Source organism: Vidua macroura, chromosome 18 (assembly GCF_024509145.1).
Source record: "Vidua macroura isolate BioBank_ID:100142 chromosome 18, ASM2450914v1, whole genome shotgun sequence".
In the NCBI taxonomy this organism is placed as follows: domain Eukaryota; kingdom Metazoa; phylum Chordata; class Aves; order Passeriformes; family Viduidae; genus Vidua; species Vidua macroura.
In genome coordinates, this window is record NC_071588.1 from 4,301,841 (window position 1) to 4,317,758 (window position 15,918).

The 15,918-nt window shown below is 46.6% G+C and overlaps 1 protein-coding gene across 1 annotated transcript; it reads right to left on the reverse strand.

Annotated features, from left to right (window-relative positions):
* Window positions 1-152: 152 nt before the first annotated feature.
* On the reverse strand, window positions 153-15,747 carry SVOP (SV2 related protein). The gene is made up of 16 exons (XM_053994188.1): window positions 14,910-15,747; window positions 12,661-12,821; window positions 11,377-11,462; window positions 10,327-10,425; window positions 8,982-9,053; window positions 8,504-8,628; window positions 6,659-6,722; window positions 5,994-6,119; window positions 4,880-5,008; window positions 4,472-4,545; window positions 4,115-4,191; window positions 2,832-2,939; window positions 1,441-1,552; window positions 1,113-1,194; window positions 794-883; window positions 153-354 (listed from the first exon to the last, which is right to left on the reverse strand). The coding sequence occupies exons 1-16, from the start codon at window positions 14,942-14,944 to the stop codon at window positions 166-168; spliced, it is 1,629 nt and encodes a 542-aa protein (XP_053850163.1). The 5' UTR covers window positions 14,945-15,747; the 3' UTR covers window positions 153-165.
* Window positions 15,748-15,918: the final 171 nt, after the last annotated feature.

The window sequence follows — 15,918 nt, forward strand, 5'->3', positions numbered from 1 at the left end:
AAAGAGCAGCAGAAACACAATTTGCTGAGGTTCAACCCCAAACTCCTGCAGTTTGACACGTGAGGATGGCAGTGATGGTGGTCAGCTTTCCATGCTTCAGGCTCGGAGGTTTTGTGAGACATCTTGCTCCTATCCCTCATTCTTCCAGCAGGTTTCCATGTCCCATCATTCCTGGGATTCTCCTGGGGAATGAGATCCTCTGCCCACCATCTCCTGGCCCCATTCCTTGTGGCTGGACTCCTGCAGGCCACGGCCCTTGGTCTCGATGGGCAGGAAGCAGGAGGCCAGGGCAGCCAGCAGGCAGCAGCCACTGTAAACCAGCAGAGTCAGATAGACTGAAGATTCCAACATCACCTGCAGGAAAAAGGCAGGGAATGCAGAATAACACCTCAGCATGGAAATACAGACACTGATGGAGCAACAGAAATTTTAATTGCAGTATCGGGAATAAAGTTTAACTTGAGGATTCTGGAAAGGAGGGAGATTTTATAGATTGTGCCAGGACAACAGACAGTGGTTTTAAACTGTCAGAGGGCAGGATTAGACTGGATTTTAGGAAGGAATTCTTCCCTGTGAGGGTGGGAGGTCCTGGCACAGGCTGCCCAGAGAAGATGTGGCTGGCCCATCCCTGGAAATGTCCAAGGACAGAGCTTGGAGCAACATGGGATAGTGGAAGAAAAGCAGGTTCTACATCACCTTCATGGAATCGTGGCATTGCTAAAGCTGGAAAAGACCTCCAAGATCATCAATCCAAGCTTCCTGTGCCTCCAATCTCAGAGGAGAAGGGATTTACCTGTGCAATGAACGGGGTTATGAGGGCTCCCACTCTGGCCATTCCACTGCACGTTCCCAGGCCCAAAGCACGTGTGGCTGTGGGATAAACCTGTGGAAAAAACATCATCCCATCAATCCCAGTGGGAAGTTTTCCTCCTTCCACTCCTAAATCAATGGGAATTAGCAAGTGGTGCCACAGCACATTCTGTCAGACAATGACAATGGGATCTACAGCTGCAGCCTGGGGTGAGGTCCATTGGGAACAGGTCATCAAAATGACTTTCCCACCCTGTTCTCACTCCCCTTGAATACTCCCATCAGCACAACAACCCCCTTACCTCAGGAGTGTAAACATAGGCAGCCTGAAATCCTCCTGAAATAAAAGCTCTTGCAATGAAGAGCAGCACAGTAAGAACATTTCTGTGAGGAGAAAGAGGAGAGCAGAGTTTGGGAATGTTAAGTACAATCTGCTGGGTTCACTTGGAATTCACTTTTTACTTCCCTCCCAAACTCTGGTGAGAAAACCCAACCCCAGCCTTAAATCCTTCTCCAGCTGAGCACAACCATCCCAAAGCTTTTCAAACCACCACTCCCAGTTCTCCCACCACAACCAAGAGAGGACATGGAGAAATCCTTTACTCCAGCTGTTCCCTGTGCTGGACTCACCTTCCAACACAGAGAAAGAGCAGGAGGCTGCAAAAGGAGAAGACAAGGAAGGACAGGGCCATGGTTTTCTTGCGGCCGATGCGGTCGATGATCCACAGGGTCACCAACACCCCTGCGGGGAGAGACCAGGAGACCCTTGGGAATCAAAGAGGGGCTGCAGCAGATTTAACACAGCCTGGGTGGTTTAGATTGGAAATTTTGGCCTCTCTTTCCAAACCTTTGCTGGCCCCAGGCAGGGCTGTGGGATGGATTGCTGCTGGTGTCATGTGAAAACAGGAATTCTGTGTCCCAGCTGCTGAGCCCTGCTACACGCTCCACAAATCCACACTCCCATCCAGGGATTACTGATGTGAATGCCTAAAACACCTGCTCATGGCTCACTGGAAGAACTTCTGTTCAACTTCTGGCCATTGTTCCCTGCTGGATTTAAGAATGTGGTATTTTCTTTCTGTTCTGTTATTCAGATGTTTCACCAAATTATTTATCCCCTGCTTTTTGATAGGAAGTAGATCAAGCTCAGTGAATCTCACTATTAAGTCTTCCCTCCAATGCATTTTTTCCAGACCCTTTTGAAAGCTGATGCACAGCAGGAGTGGGGATTATTCCAGCATCAGTGTCACATCTAGAGGTACCCTGTCAATACTTCTCACTCCCACCTCAGTGTGTGTGAGGATCAAACCAGACCCTGCAACCATAGGCACCCACTCTTTTTTCCTGGCTATCCTTCCCAAAATGCCTGTTTGGCAGCACACTCCTCTTAGGAATGACTGTGCATATTTCTCAGTCATACTTGCAAATTATCATTCATTAAATAGCTTCTCCTTGAGCTTTCAGCCCTGAAATTATGATCCAGGAGAGTGAAAATATGCTGATCCCCGTCTCTGGTGTTATTTCAATCAGATTAACACCGGGAGATCCCTCCATCTGAAGGATCAATGGCTGTTTCACACTATTTTGTTTGTCCTATGCCAGATTGTCCATTGAATTTTGCTGGAATTGCCTGAAAAATCACAGGATCAGGACTGAGGCTGGACACAGGGATTGAGGGAGCAAGCTCTCCATGGATTCACTGTACCCATCATCCTTCGAAAATACTTCTGGAAAGTCACTTATGGGTAGAAATTCCAGTGTTTCTGCCCCTTTCATTGAGTTGGTTTTGCTCTTCCTGAAGTGTAGCTGGGTTGGAACACACAGAGAGGCCATTCCAGAGCAATGACTGATTTTTTTCTGGAGTGATCCCAGGGCAGGGAGAATCCACAGCTACAGCAAAGATCTCTGAGTGCTGTGGGAGGCATCAAGCCAGACATCCCAGTCCCACTACTGCTGCCAGAGCCCATTCCCACACCCTGAGCCATGCCAAGGAAAAACTGGAGCTTCCCACTGCTCCTTACCAGGGAATTCTGACAGGGTTGTCCAGAGCAGGTCAGTGTAATCTTCCTCTGTCAGGTACTCACAGGTCAGGCTGCACTTGGCTTTTACTTCCTGCCTTCTGCTGGATACTGCAGGGAAAAAAGCACAAATATTCAATATATTTTAAGCAAACTCTTCCCTGTTTACCCTTCCTGCTGGGTCTCTCATTTTTACTGCTGAAATTTAGGAAGGGATGAGCTGGAAGGACTGGTATGGATTCACTCCACCCACCATCCTTTAAAATACTTCTGGGAAGTTGTTTAGGGATAGAAATTCAAGTGATTCTGCCCTTTTGGTTTAATTGTTAATCCTCTTCTGAATGCCTGCAGTGCTGCTGGGATAGAATTCAGAGTCAGAGGGGCATTGAAGAGCAATGCTTGCTGATTTTGCCTGAAAACACTGAACATTTATAATATTTTCTGTGACAGGATGTCTCAGCTCAGTGAAAATTCCACCTCCTTATCAGCTGTACAGTCTGAATTATTTTCCAGTCCAGGGCTCAGGAGAGAATAACTCCAATAATTCAGTTTCTCCCAACACAAATTGGGATCCCAACACTTCCTACACTCTGAGAATACTGAATAACCCCATGTCCTCATAAAAACAAGGGTTTTTAGGGGCTACATCCTCCTCTGGGGAGGCAAACCTGAGTCAGAGCTCTCAGAGCTCATCACTGCTGTTCAGCCCTGGAATCTGGGGCTGCTCCAACACTCCTCATCCACCTTTTATAATTTCCCAACTTCCAGGCATTTTTCCCTAATTACAAATGTTCTGAATGCAATCATTTTTCTCCTGGGGAATCAAACTCTTCAAGCCTCTTCTTAACTCAGTCAAAGCACCTTTTTTTTCCCCCCCAAAAAAAATTCTGCAACACAAAGGATGTGGATTTCCCACCATTATCTTTTTTCTCAGCAGGTTTTCCCATCTTGAGAACCCAGGAGCTCCACAGCAGCAGTTTCCCTCTCTCAGAACTAATTACACCTGTCAAATCTGCAAACTTGTATTTATTCAATCACCTTTTTTTCTTTATCAAAGAGGAACAAATAACAGGTCTGCCTTGAAGGTTGTCTTCCTGTTTGACATTTTGGGCTCAAAACCACTGCAGGACCTCTCTGCATTGGGCAGAGATGAGGGAAAATTTAAAATAAACTTAAAATTCAGCCACATTCCTTTTCCAAACCACCAGCAGCAGGTGATCTAATAAAAGATACTCCAGCAGTTTTAACAGGACATATTTAAAAAGAGAAGATGGAGCAATACTCACTGCTGCAAACATCTCCTGCTTGGAAGAGCTCTGTAGTTAATAAAACTAACCCATAATATGAAAAAGCATTGGAAAACCTGCAAGGAAACAAATGAGAGAGGAAGTTTCAGCTGGTCCAACTTAAACACCACCAACCAAAAGTCCTACCTCAAAGCTATTTCAGCATTCAGAAAATTAAAGGGCAATTTGATTTGGAATGCTTGCGTGGTTGAATAAATTACAAATCAATACAGGTTGGGGTTTTTTGTTTGTTTGGTTGTTTTTTTCTGAGGAGGAAGTTGTTGTATTTGAGTAAAATCCCTTCAGTAAAACCCATTTAGAGCTGTGTTGGCACCGAACCTTTAGGTTTTCTCTTACCAAATAAACCAGAGCAACAAGGTGGTCCAGCGGAAATGGGGGGTGAAAAGATCCCTCATCTTGCCTCGGTCCTCCTGTTGGGAACAAGCAGAAGTTGGGTGATGAGGGACAGCTAAAGTGCCAAATTTCATCCTGTCTCATGCATTCAGATCCAGGAATTCTGACCTGACCTCTTCAACAACCTCAAAGTTTGGTTTTCTTTAATAACACTGAGGTTAAATAATATTAATGCCTACTTTAAAGCTGCTTTTCACTTCCAAATGAGAAATTAACTCTTCCTCAGTGGGAAAGAGATCTAAATGATCAAACCTCATTTTTTCTGCCTAGCTGAGACACTGAAATGGAACAGTCCATTGATGATTTGCTTACAAACCCCCTCAGTTTCACTGTTCTGTGACCTGTACGTACCTGTCTGGAAACCACCAGCTTTCCCAGGGGCATTGGAGCTCCATTTTCTGTGGCAATCCTCTTCAAAGTGGCCAGAGCTTTCTCCTGGTTCCCAGATAACACATCATACCTGGCACTTTCTGGCAGCCACTAAGGGAGCAGAGCAGGTCACACATACAGGAGGAGGGTGTCACAACCAATAAAAATCCCAATAAATCCCAATAAACTCTGGCGTTTTCCTTGGGAGAATCTCAGTGACTTCAGCAGATTCTCACATAACAGAGGATTACAGAGCTAAGCTTGAAGAATTCCAAGGATCATCTCATCAGGCTTTAAAAACTGCAACCCTCTTTCCCCATCAACTCAGAACCCTTTCCCTTCCATTCCTTTGGGTTTATCCCTGAGAGCTGTGGGGAATTTTTGCAGGTTTTTTGCATTACCCCTTCTGTGCAGGAATGGCAAAGCATCCAGGGCAGATAACAAGATGCTCCTGGCATTCCAAAATTATGGGTTTAAGCTCCTTTTAATTTAGAACAAGTTTCTGAGCACCTGGATAACTGCAGGTATTCCTGAAAAACTAAGGAATAAAAAAGGCTGCTAAACCACCTGACAAGGACATTTATCTATGAGGAGATTGAGTAATTGGCAAAGATATCACCTAATAAATAATAAAATAGATCACTGAAGCTCAGGTTTACCTTATTTTGGAATCTGGCCTGCACTCTGAAGATTCTATCCCTGATTTGGGAGGATTCTTAAGTAGAAGTTGATTCTAGAATTGACAAAATCTATAAAGAGAATTTAAGGAAATAGCAACAGCTTTTGATAAAATGTTGATTCCACTGAGCTTAGTTGAAACAAAATAATTAAATTGGAGAGGGTTCCAGGCCTGATTTCACCAAATTCCAGCCCTCCATTGTCCTCCAGCCATTACAGTCACATCAACACAACTCTTCCTGAAATGTTTTTCCCAGCTCCCTGTTGAAGCTGCATTTTTTGGTCATTATTTCAGTTATTTCACAGAAGACACCATCAGAGAGCTCAAAACTGTCCTGATTTCCTTCAGCTGGGGCACAGAATGGGGTAGAGGAATGGGAATTGCAGGAATTCACATGAATCCATGAGGAATACCTACAAAACACAGGCCAGCAAAGAGCAGGAGTGGGAGGGCAGAGAGGATGAGGAGCCAGCGCCAGCCGAGCGTGGGCATCACCACCACTGCCAGCAGCACTTCAAAAACAGTCCCAAGGGCCCAGAACACCTGGAAGAGGGAAAACCAACAGAAAAAAATGAGGAATGGAGTGCTCCCAACCCTCTTCTTTGGAACATTCCAGGCTGTGCTCACCAGGGATGTCTGGAGAGAGAAATTCCAGGGATGTGAGTTCTGCCTTAAAATATTCCAAGGCCAAAATTCTGCCCTGAGTGACTTTGACAGGTTTGGATGAAGATGTGGAGCTGAATTTAGCACTGAATTTGTGGAGCTGTCAGCTCTCCAAATCCATCACTGAGATGCTTTTCACCACAAAATCATGGACACCCAATGCCCCCCTCTTGTGCTCACTCTGCAGCCCTGGGTGCAAAATAATTTGGAAAAAGGCAAATTGAACAGCAAGAGTGGAGTGTGACAGGAAAACTTTCTGCTGCTTTTGGAGCTGGGCTGGAAGCAGAGCTCAGGAGTGACTCAGCTCTACACCAAGGCCAGGTCTGGCTGCAGCTCTGAGGGGATTTCCAGGCAGGAGGATGGAAGGGATGTGACCACCAGAGGATTTGTCCCTCGAGGATCAGAATGTACCCACTCACCTCTATTAATAAAATGCATTTTGCTCTAGCTTTCATTGGAAGGAACTCAGCATATAATGTTACCCTAAAAGAGGGAACAGAGAGGAAAATGTCAGCATAGAGAGGGAAATGCCACAGGTTCAAACATCCCTTTTGCCTTTTAATAAAGCTGCCAAAATCAGAGCAGCAACTCAAAGCTCTCCCTCTCCCCAGAGCCAGCCAGGCTGTGACACTGGCTCACACCCCCTTTCACCCCAGAACAAACCCTTCAACACTGCAGGAGAGGACAGTTTGCTCTTTTTGTGTGGTTTTGTAACCCCACAGTCATCAGTTAAATGCCGATCTTGGTGCTCATGTTTTCATAGTCCTGCTCTGAGCCAGAGCACCATTGGAAATACCATTTTATCTGGTATTTTCAGTGTGGTCCATCAGAATTCAACACAAACTCTTGCTGGATAAAGAATTTCTTCGGGGCTTTACAACTGGCTCAGAGAATTCCCATCCATCTCCTGTGCCAGGGTTCAATTCTCCAAGAGGGGAATACTTTCATGTCACTGATATAAAATAATTTGCATTCTTTTATTGTGGGATTCAAAGAGCAACCACTGAAGCTTTGTTTTATGCCTGTGCCAAGGAGTGATGGCAAAGCTTCTCCAGGAGGAATTCCTGAGGAGGAATTCAGGCAGCAGCCAGTGCAGGCTCTGTCATCTCTTTCAAACTGGAAAGGTTTGGCTTTGCTCTGTTTGCATTCTATTGACTCAGTCTGTTCCTGCCTCCAAACTCCTCAGGCTTCCTTTGAGGTCTGGGACAAAATTCCTATTAATTTAAAGAGTGGATTGATCTCTGAGGAGCTGCCCAGTTTGTGGAAAGCAGGAAGTTTCACACAGTATTTCATTCAAGTAGAGATCCAGAGAACTCAATCACATCTGAAAGTGCAGCTCAGGTCTCTCTGCAGTGCAGAGAAAACAGGAGCTGGTGAACGACCCCAGCAAAAGCAGGACATGGAATTGTTGGAGCCAATCCAGAGGAGGAAATTACACTCATTCCATGGAGATCCAGGCACTCACCTCCAAAATCACACAGCTTAAGGATATTAGAAAGGAGCTACTTTTCCTGCTTCATCCATGTTTACCCCTCTGTCAAATAAATCCCTGTTATAGTCAGAACAGGAAACAGACTCAGGGAGGATGGGATCCACTTGGAGATCTGTAACTGGCTCTGGTTTTTCTCTCATGAAGCCACAGAAGATCAGTGAGCCAAGTCCTGGCTGAGCTGCACCTGCAGCTCTGGGTTTTTATCTGGAAGTGGTCATGAAAAAGCCACTGGGAAGGAATCTGTGAGCCACCAATCCAAGCCAGGCTCTGCCTGCTCCAAAATAGCACCTCCAGAAGGGAAAAAAAATCAATTATTAAGGTAAGGATAAAAGACTACAGAGAGAGAGAATGGCTGTACCCTTCCCTTTACATTTATAATTAAAAGCCTAGAGCAGGGTTATTTATTGCAGGTGGAAAATTTATGGATCCCTCTCTTCAGTGAAAGGAAGCACACACTGATAGAGAAATAGCCTGACACTTCCTTTTTCTTCTGAGCCATCCCAGCATCTCCAGTGCTCCAGGTCTGGGCTGTGTGGGTTTGAAATTCCAGCTCAGGGTGAGATGGGGAAGTTCAGGCTCTGACTGATAATCTGGGGTTTTACAATCAGGCTCAGGGCTCAGCTCTGCCTCTAAATCCTGCTGTTTAAGGCATGACCTGCCTTGCAACAAGACCAAGGTTTGGGGTGGCTGAACAGAAACAAGGCTTCAGTCCTACAGGAGAATTTTATAAGAAAGAGAAATGAGGAATTTGGACTGGTGAATATTTACTTACGACTGAGGCACTCCTCCAATCCCAAAGCCCACCAGGCCCCTCAGCACCAGGATCCAGCTGTAAATGGGAGCAAATCCACTGAGGATCCCATAGTAGAGAGTCCACAACACGCTGATCTTCAGGCCCTGTGTTCAGCAAGAGATAAAAATCACTGTAACATAAATTAAAGTGTAAAACAGAGCTTCAAGTGCCTTCTGTTTCATAGGAGCTCAGTTCTGGATGTGCTTAGTGCTGCTTTGTACACGTGGACATTTGGGAATTTGGAATTCTGGAATGGTTTGGGTTGGAAGGGACCTTAAAGCTCATCCCATTCCAGGTGCAGGGACACCTTCCACTATCCCAGGGTGCTCCAACCTGGCCTCAAACACTTCCAGGGATGAGGCAGCCACAGCTTCTCTGGGCACCTTGTGCCAGTTGCACTGAAATGTCCATGCTGCAGGAATATTGGGATATATCCCAGCAGGAGCTGCAGACTTACTGTTTTCCTCCCATACTGGTCTGAAATGTTTCCCCAGAGTGTGGAGCTGGACATCATTCCCACAAACACCACCTGTGGAACAACAGGAAAAAAAAAATCTTTCCCTGAACAAGTAAAAATTTCAGTGTGACAGACACAGAACACAAACCTCCAGTGAAACCAGAACATTTCAGCCCAAAACAGAGTGAGATGTGCAGGAGGTCAGAGAATGGTTTGGGTTGGAAAGGGCCTTAAAGATCATCCAGTTCTCTGTGGGTTGGAGCAGGGAAGCAACAAGGTCCCTCCTCAAGTCAGCTTTGCATTAAAAAAATCCATCAGTGACAACCCAGACAATCCCAGTCTGGCCTGGACTGGGAGCACTGGTATTGTCCCATTGTGAGTCCAGCCCTGGAAGACACAGAGCTCTCCAACTCCAAGGAAAATATTCCTGAATAAAAGCTGAGGAGCTGTTGGTTGAGATCTGCAGGACAGAGCTCTCCTCCAGCCTCCTACCACCATCCTCAGCAGCTCCCAGGTTTGAATAGAGATAAAATTACGCCTTAAAAGTTTAGAAAAGTTTGAAGTGTGAAAGAAAATACCCCTAAAGCTTTTTCAGAGGGGACACTCTTGTGCTGAGCTGCACTCAGGGATGGGACATTCATGGGATTCAAGGACACCATTTCAATCTGCTGAGCATTTTAACCATTTTACACAATCAAACCAAAGGGCATTAAAAACTAAAGGAGAGAGAAATTCAGGGAATAAAGTCCCTGCATTCAGCAGTGGCCTATGCTGAGAGAAGGGTTCCCAAATTTGTTTTCTAATCCCTAAAGGCATTGCAGGATTCCAACATCACAGCACCATCCTTGGAGGTGGTGTTGTAAGATCTCTGCTTCCAAAGATCACTGGATAGTCCCAGATTTATTTAGGCTGGAAAAGACTTCTGATATCATTGAGTCCAACCTCAAAATTCAATTGTTGGTTCACTGTCAGGGCTCTCAGCATGTCAGAGAGCTTAGATGTGGGGAGAGAGAAAGATTTGAAAGCAAGATAATAACAATTTACCAATTTTTTTTTTATTAAACAAAGGTTTGAATTTAGGATGAATCTGAGTGAATTCATAGGTTTTCCTGGAAATTACAGGAAACTTCGAGCCTGAAACCTGCAAAATGCCCTCGGTTCTCACTGAATTTCATTATATTAATCTTCAAAAAAACTCCTATAAAACTTCCTATAAACTTCCAAGCTGAAGGCAATCTGCAAAGGCCACAAAGAGATTTAATTCTGGGGATACAAAGCAAAATGTCTGGATAACAATGATGGCAAAACCTCAGGGAAGACAGGAGCTGTCAGGTGTTTTTCCTACCGAGGTGAGCAATGCAACCTGCCAGCTGGGTAAGCGCCACTCACAGTGCAGCTGAGGAGCAAGGATACTTAAAATCATCATTTCCATGGCATCTGCCATCTGCAGGGGGAAGAGAAAGCAAAAATCAACAATTGCCTGCAAATCAGGTGGATTTAGGAGTCAATAAGAGGCTTTGGTGACATTTCCGTGACATTCCCACCTCGTGGTTGAACAAAATGTTTAATATTTAACATTGAAACTCATTTCTGATTGTCAGAACTTCTAGTAACTCTGGCAGAGAGGATTCAAAGAGCTGAATCCAAAGACTTTGAGGAGGTTTGGTTGGTCAGTGACACAGGTTCAGTCACTTCCACAGTGCAAATTCCAGCTTTCAGCTCCTTCACACATGGATTCAGTCAGGACTGTTTAATACCTTGTAACTTGTTCCCTTAAACACTCCTGGATTTGCACAGATCACCTGGAAACCAAATTCCACAGCTGATTTAGGACCTAAACCATGGCAGATTCCAGCTTTTTACATGGATAAAAGCCAGTAAATACAGCTCCAGGTATCAGAATCCTAAAATACACCACAGGAGGTGGAATGGGAGCTTCAGAACGAGCAGAAAAATGGAAACCAAAACTTTTTTGTTCCTGATATCAAAATTAAAAGTAGAAGTGCTGGGTTGCTGTTCCTCTGACACTGAGATTACAGCAATCCTGACTGATACAGACTGCTGAGGTGGCAGCTGATGGGAGGAATGTGGCAAAATCACTGCAGGAAACCTCAGGTTCTGCAGGAGCAGCCTGGAACCTCTTTCATTTGAAACCAAACTGAAGTGGGAAATTGAAATGGATTTCCAAACCCTGATTTCTAAGACCTTCAGAGACAAAGAAATCCATCATTACCCCTCACAACAAGGCTGAGTGTTGCTGTTAGTTTAGAATTTCCAGTGAAATTCCTGCTTTATTGTACATTTATCTGCTTGGAGACTCTCTGCCCTCATTATTTGAAATCCCTGAGATTCTCTAAGTGATGAGCATGAATTAATCCTGATCCCAATTACTTGCCCATGCCAATCCAGTAATGACAGAGAGCTTCCACTGGAACTTCCCAAATCCAATGGCTTCCACTGCATCCTCCACCATGAAAGTATCTGGAAAGAAAACAATTCCAGTGGATTCCTTCCTTAGAAAAGCCAGCCCTTGAGAGAGATTGTTCTGGTTTAATTACTAATTAATTGGCTAATCTGCTGAGATCTTAAATATATAACAGAGCTACCTAGTTGTTATTACACAATTCAGGAAAATATCTGTGTTCTTCCAAAGCCAAAATAATTCTAATTTTTCCTGGAATATTTTAATCATGTGGAGGTAAATCAGTTTTCAAATCCATCCCATGTTCAGTCTCTTCCTCCTGGGAGTGACTCCTCCAGCCACTGAAATGCAGCTTTCTGTGGGGAGAAACAGCTCTGCCCCAGCCCACAGCAGTGCTGGGAGCTGCAGGGAATATTTCAGTGCAACCTCTCATTATTTAAATGTAGAATTTCTCCAAAACACACAAATTTTAAACCCTCCTTCTGTTAAAAATGCTGCTGGTTGTTTCCCACCCACTGCCATGATCTCTTTTAGTTTGTTCCAGCTGAAGGTACTGAGCTGTCTCAAATTCCTTTGCTCAAATGCAAAATGAAATGACCAAGAAAAGCAAATTTTGATATTTGAGTTGTTTAAACCAATGGAAGCCTCACAGTCCTAACACTTGCATCAGTTTGAAAAGGACATTCCTCAGGAAAGCTTTGGCTCAGAGCTGTGAGATCCCCACGACACAAACCAGGAGGAAATCAAACTAAATCCAAGGGATAAAGCACAGCAGAGAAATTCAGAAACAACATTAACACCAAATTTTCTTAGCTGTGCTAAGACAAACCCCAAATTTCTCCTCCCTCCTAAAGCAGTGATGCCTCCAGGCAGGAAGCAGAGGCTGGGATGGACATTCCTGTTGTCCTCTGGGAAAAGAGGAGCCAGGAACTCTGCAGATTCATCTCAGCCTTGAAGGAGAGGCAGGTGTAGCTGCTCCAGGAGTTCTGAGCAGCTCCAGAGGGAATTCAGTGTGGCTGCTGGATCCACAACTCCCTCCCAGGAGTATCCAGCACTGGGGACACAAAAAAGGAGCACAGAGAGCATCCCACAGGGAATGGGCTGATCAACCCACCATCTTCAGGTCTAACACGATTTCCCTGAGTTATTATTTTTATCTGGGCATCCTTCACTTCTCCAAACCTCCTGTCTCCAGCCTGACTGAGATGAAGAGACCCCACAAGCCTCTCCCTGCAGGAAAACGAGAGCCCTGCTCACCATCCGTGGGGTTGGCGAATTCCTTGGGCACTGCAGCTCCATCCCCCAGCTCCACGGGCTCCAGCTCCGTCCTCACCCCCTCGATCTGCACCTCGTGCTCTCCCGAAATTCCATCCTCCTCCGACCTCGAGCTCTCCCCCGTGCGGCGGAACTTCACCACCCTGAAAGCACAAAAAACTGGCATGGATCCTTCCAGGAGGATTTTTCAGCTGGGGAGGCTTGAAACCCTTTTTCCACCAAGGTTTCTCCTCATTCCCTGCCTCCCTTCTCCACTGGGAATGCTGGGATTTGTGTTTGGATCTGGTTTCCCTCGTTGGGATGGGATCTAATCCTTGGATTTGGACACAGAGGTTGTTACTGTGCTATCCACAAAGTTACAAAATCACATATCATAAAAACATGATGGAATGATGCATATTTAATGAGATCCATGTTTGGTGTGCCTGGATTTAATTGGAATTAGGCATTGCTGTGTCACTGAACTGGATTTAACTGGAATTAGGCATTGCTGTGTCATTGAATTCTGGGGGTTTGTCCAGGCAAGAAGAGCCCAAATTCCATTCCCTGAGTTGTTTTTGTGATTAGAAACTCCTGAAATGCTCCAGAATTTGAGATATTATTTAGTGAAATACAATTACTGAGCTCATTCAGGGAATGGATGGATTTTTTTTTTCCCAGCAGGATGCTGATTCTGTGACTCTGCTTTCATCTTGAACAGAATTATTTAATATCATGTCATTAATGAAATATCTGTATTTTGAGACCAGAATTTGCTAAATTGACACAGCTTTGATGTTTTGCTCCCTTCCCACAGAAAAAGGCTCTTTTCCCATTTATGGAGTTTTCTGTGGCCAAAGATTTGGGAACAGATTCCTCAAAGTTCCTTCACTTTATCTGCAACACAGCAGAACTTTCTCCCTTTGGAAAGTGAAAATCCCTTGGATTTAAGTGAAATAGTTTTGGAAATTAATTATATTATCCCAGAATCACAGGGAGGGACCTTAAAGATCATTCCAGCTTTGAAGGTGATGGATCCTACAAAATCTGAGAGTCACAAATCCAGATTGCCACATTCCTCAGCATAGAAAATAAAAATACAGGTGTAGAATTTAGGGCTATATGAAACAAACTGATACAAACAAAGGAAAAAACTCCACAGGGGTAATTTCTGTTCTATAATTGCCAATTTTTTCACATCTGGGACATCTCAGGGAGCTGCTGCATTTATTTGCAAAATCTCACAGCACAAAAACACCTGCACTGGAAGGTACTTTGGAATGTATTCCCAGGTTTTTGTCTTTAAAATGGGGGGGAAAAGCTTGATAAAATAACCTCTGATAAAACAACCTCTGATTCTTTTCCCTGACAAGCTCAATCCTAACAAAGGACTGGAGAAGAGCTGGAGTTCCTGTCCAACTTAGCAGGAATGTTATGGGACACGGTGCTCTGTCACTGACATGAGCTCATGAATATTTAACACCAACTTGAAACGTTCCCTGCCTGCCTTGCAGAGCCCATGATTTATAAATAGGAAATATGTTGCAAAACACCTGAGAATGGAGCATTAGGAAAAAGCAGGTTGGTTTTAAAGGAAGCATTTGGGATTGAGGGGAAAGGAAGGAATTCCTTGGGTTAAAGGCACCAAAGATTTTATCAGGTTTGGGGCTTTATTTTTTAAATTTTTTTTTTTTTTTTTTTTTTTTTTTTTTTGTGCACAGCTGCAGCAACCACATCCCCAAAATCAGCATTTTCCTTGTGCAGCAGCAGTGTTTGGCTTTCCAGAAACGCTGGCAATGCCGATGGGGTTTTTGGGGGTCCCCTGAACCCCCTCTTGGCAGGGCAGGTTCTCCTCTGGCGAGGAGGAGGATGGCGAGGAAGCACAACGTTATTTACAGCCAAACCCCCCTGCAGAGGCGCTCCCAACGTCCTCTCTCCCCAAATCCCCACGGTTTTATCCCAACCCCTGCTGATTTTTTACCGCCATCAAATCCACGCCGAGAAAAAAAAAACCAAAAAACAAAAAAACAACAACAACAACAAAAAAAAAGCCAAAACAAACAAAACCGAAACGAGATGAGTGAATTTATGTAACAAACGGCTCCTGCATCCCTCGGGATGCTCCACCCGGGCAGCTCCAGCGGGAAAATGGCCTTGCCTGCCGGGGTGTGAGCGGCTCCCCGGCAGAATTCCCCGCTCCCCGGCGGGATTCCCGCGGCCGGAGGGGCAGGAGCCCCCCCGGAGCTACTCACGGCAGCTGCTTCAGCTGGAACAAATCCTCCTCCATGGCCGGGCGGCGGCTGCGCTCATCGCTCCCGCATGGCGGGCTCGGGCTGCGGGATGGAGCGGCGGGAGAGAACGGCTGGAGAGGCTGGAGAGGCTGGAGAGGCTGGAGAGGCTGGACAGCTCCGCAGGAAGCGCCGGCCCGCGCGCACCCGCTCCGCTAGGCTCGGCTTAGCCGGGCTCGGCACGGCACGGCACGGCTGGGCTGCTCTGGCACGGCTCAGCTCAGCTCGGCATGGTTTGGCTCAGCCGGCTCAGCTCAGCATGGCTCGGCTCGGTTTGGCTCAGCCCGGCTCGGTTTGGCTCAGCCCGACTCGGTTTGGCTCAGCACGGCTCAGCCCGGCTCGGTTTGGCTCAGCACGGCTCGGTTTGGCTCAGCCCGGCTCGGTTTGGCTCAGCCCGGCTCGGTTTGGCTCAGCTCGGCTCGGTTTGGCTCAGCCCGGCTCGGTTTGGCGCAGCCCGGCTCGGTTTGGCTCAGCCCGGCTCGGTTTGGCTCAGCCCGGCTCGGTTTGGCTCAGCTCGGCTCGGTTTGGCTCAGCCCGGCTCGGTTTGGCTCAGCTCGGCTCGCCTCAGCCCGGCTCGGCTCAGTTCCCCCGGACCGGCCGTGCCTGTGCCCGGCTCACTTCAGCTCGGTGCGGTTTGGCACGGCCGGGCTCACCCGGACTCAGCTCAGCACGGCTCGGCTCGGCTCGCAGCGTTTGAGCTCGGCGTGGCTGAGCGCGGCTCGGCAGGGCCCGGCTTAGCCCGGCTCCCCCATGGGGCCGGGCAGGGCCGCATCGGCGAACGCCCCGAGCCCGGGCGCTGCCAGCACCGCCCAGGCCACGCCGGGCCGCGTCCCCGAGCGTCACATCCAGCGGGACGGGGAACCCCCGGGCAGCGCTGCCAGGGCTGGACCTTTCCGGGAGGGTTTGCCCTCAGTGTCCCAACCAGAGCGCCGCGGGAGCGGGCGGGGCCGCACCGTCCCGCCGTTCTCCCGGA

Bases quoted from the DNA above. Each gene is read 5' to 3' on its own strand.
- SVOP (XM_053994188.1), bottom strand. From the start codon at position 14,944: ATGGAGGAGGATTTGTTCCAGCTGAAGCAGCTGCC. The intron at 4,192-4,471 runs GTAAGAGAAAAC...GTTTCCTTGCAG, and splicing joins TTGTTGCTCTGGTTTATTTG to GTTTTCCAATGCTTTTTCAT. The intron at 2,940-4,114 runs GTGAGTATTGCT...TTTTCCCTGCAG, and splicing joins AGCAGGAGATGTTTGCAGCA to TATCCAGCAGAAGGCAGGAA.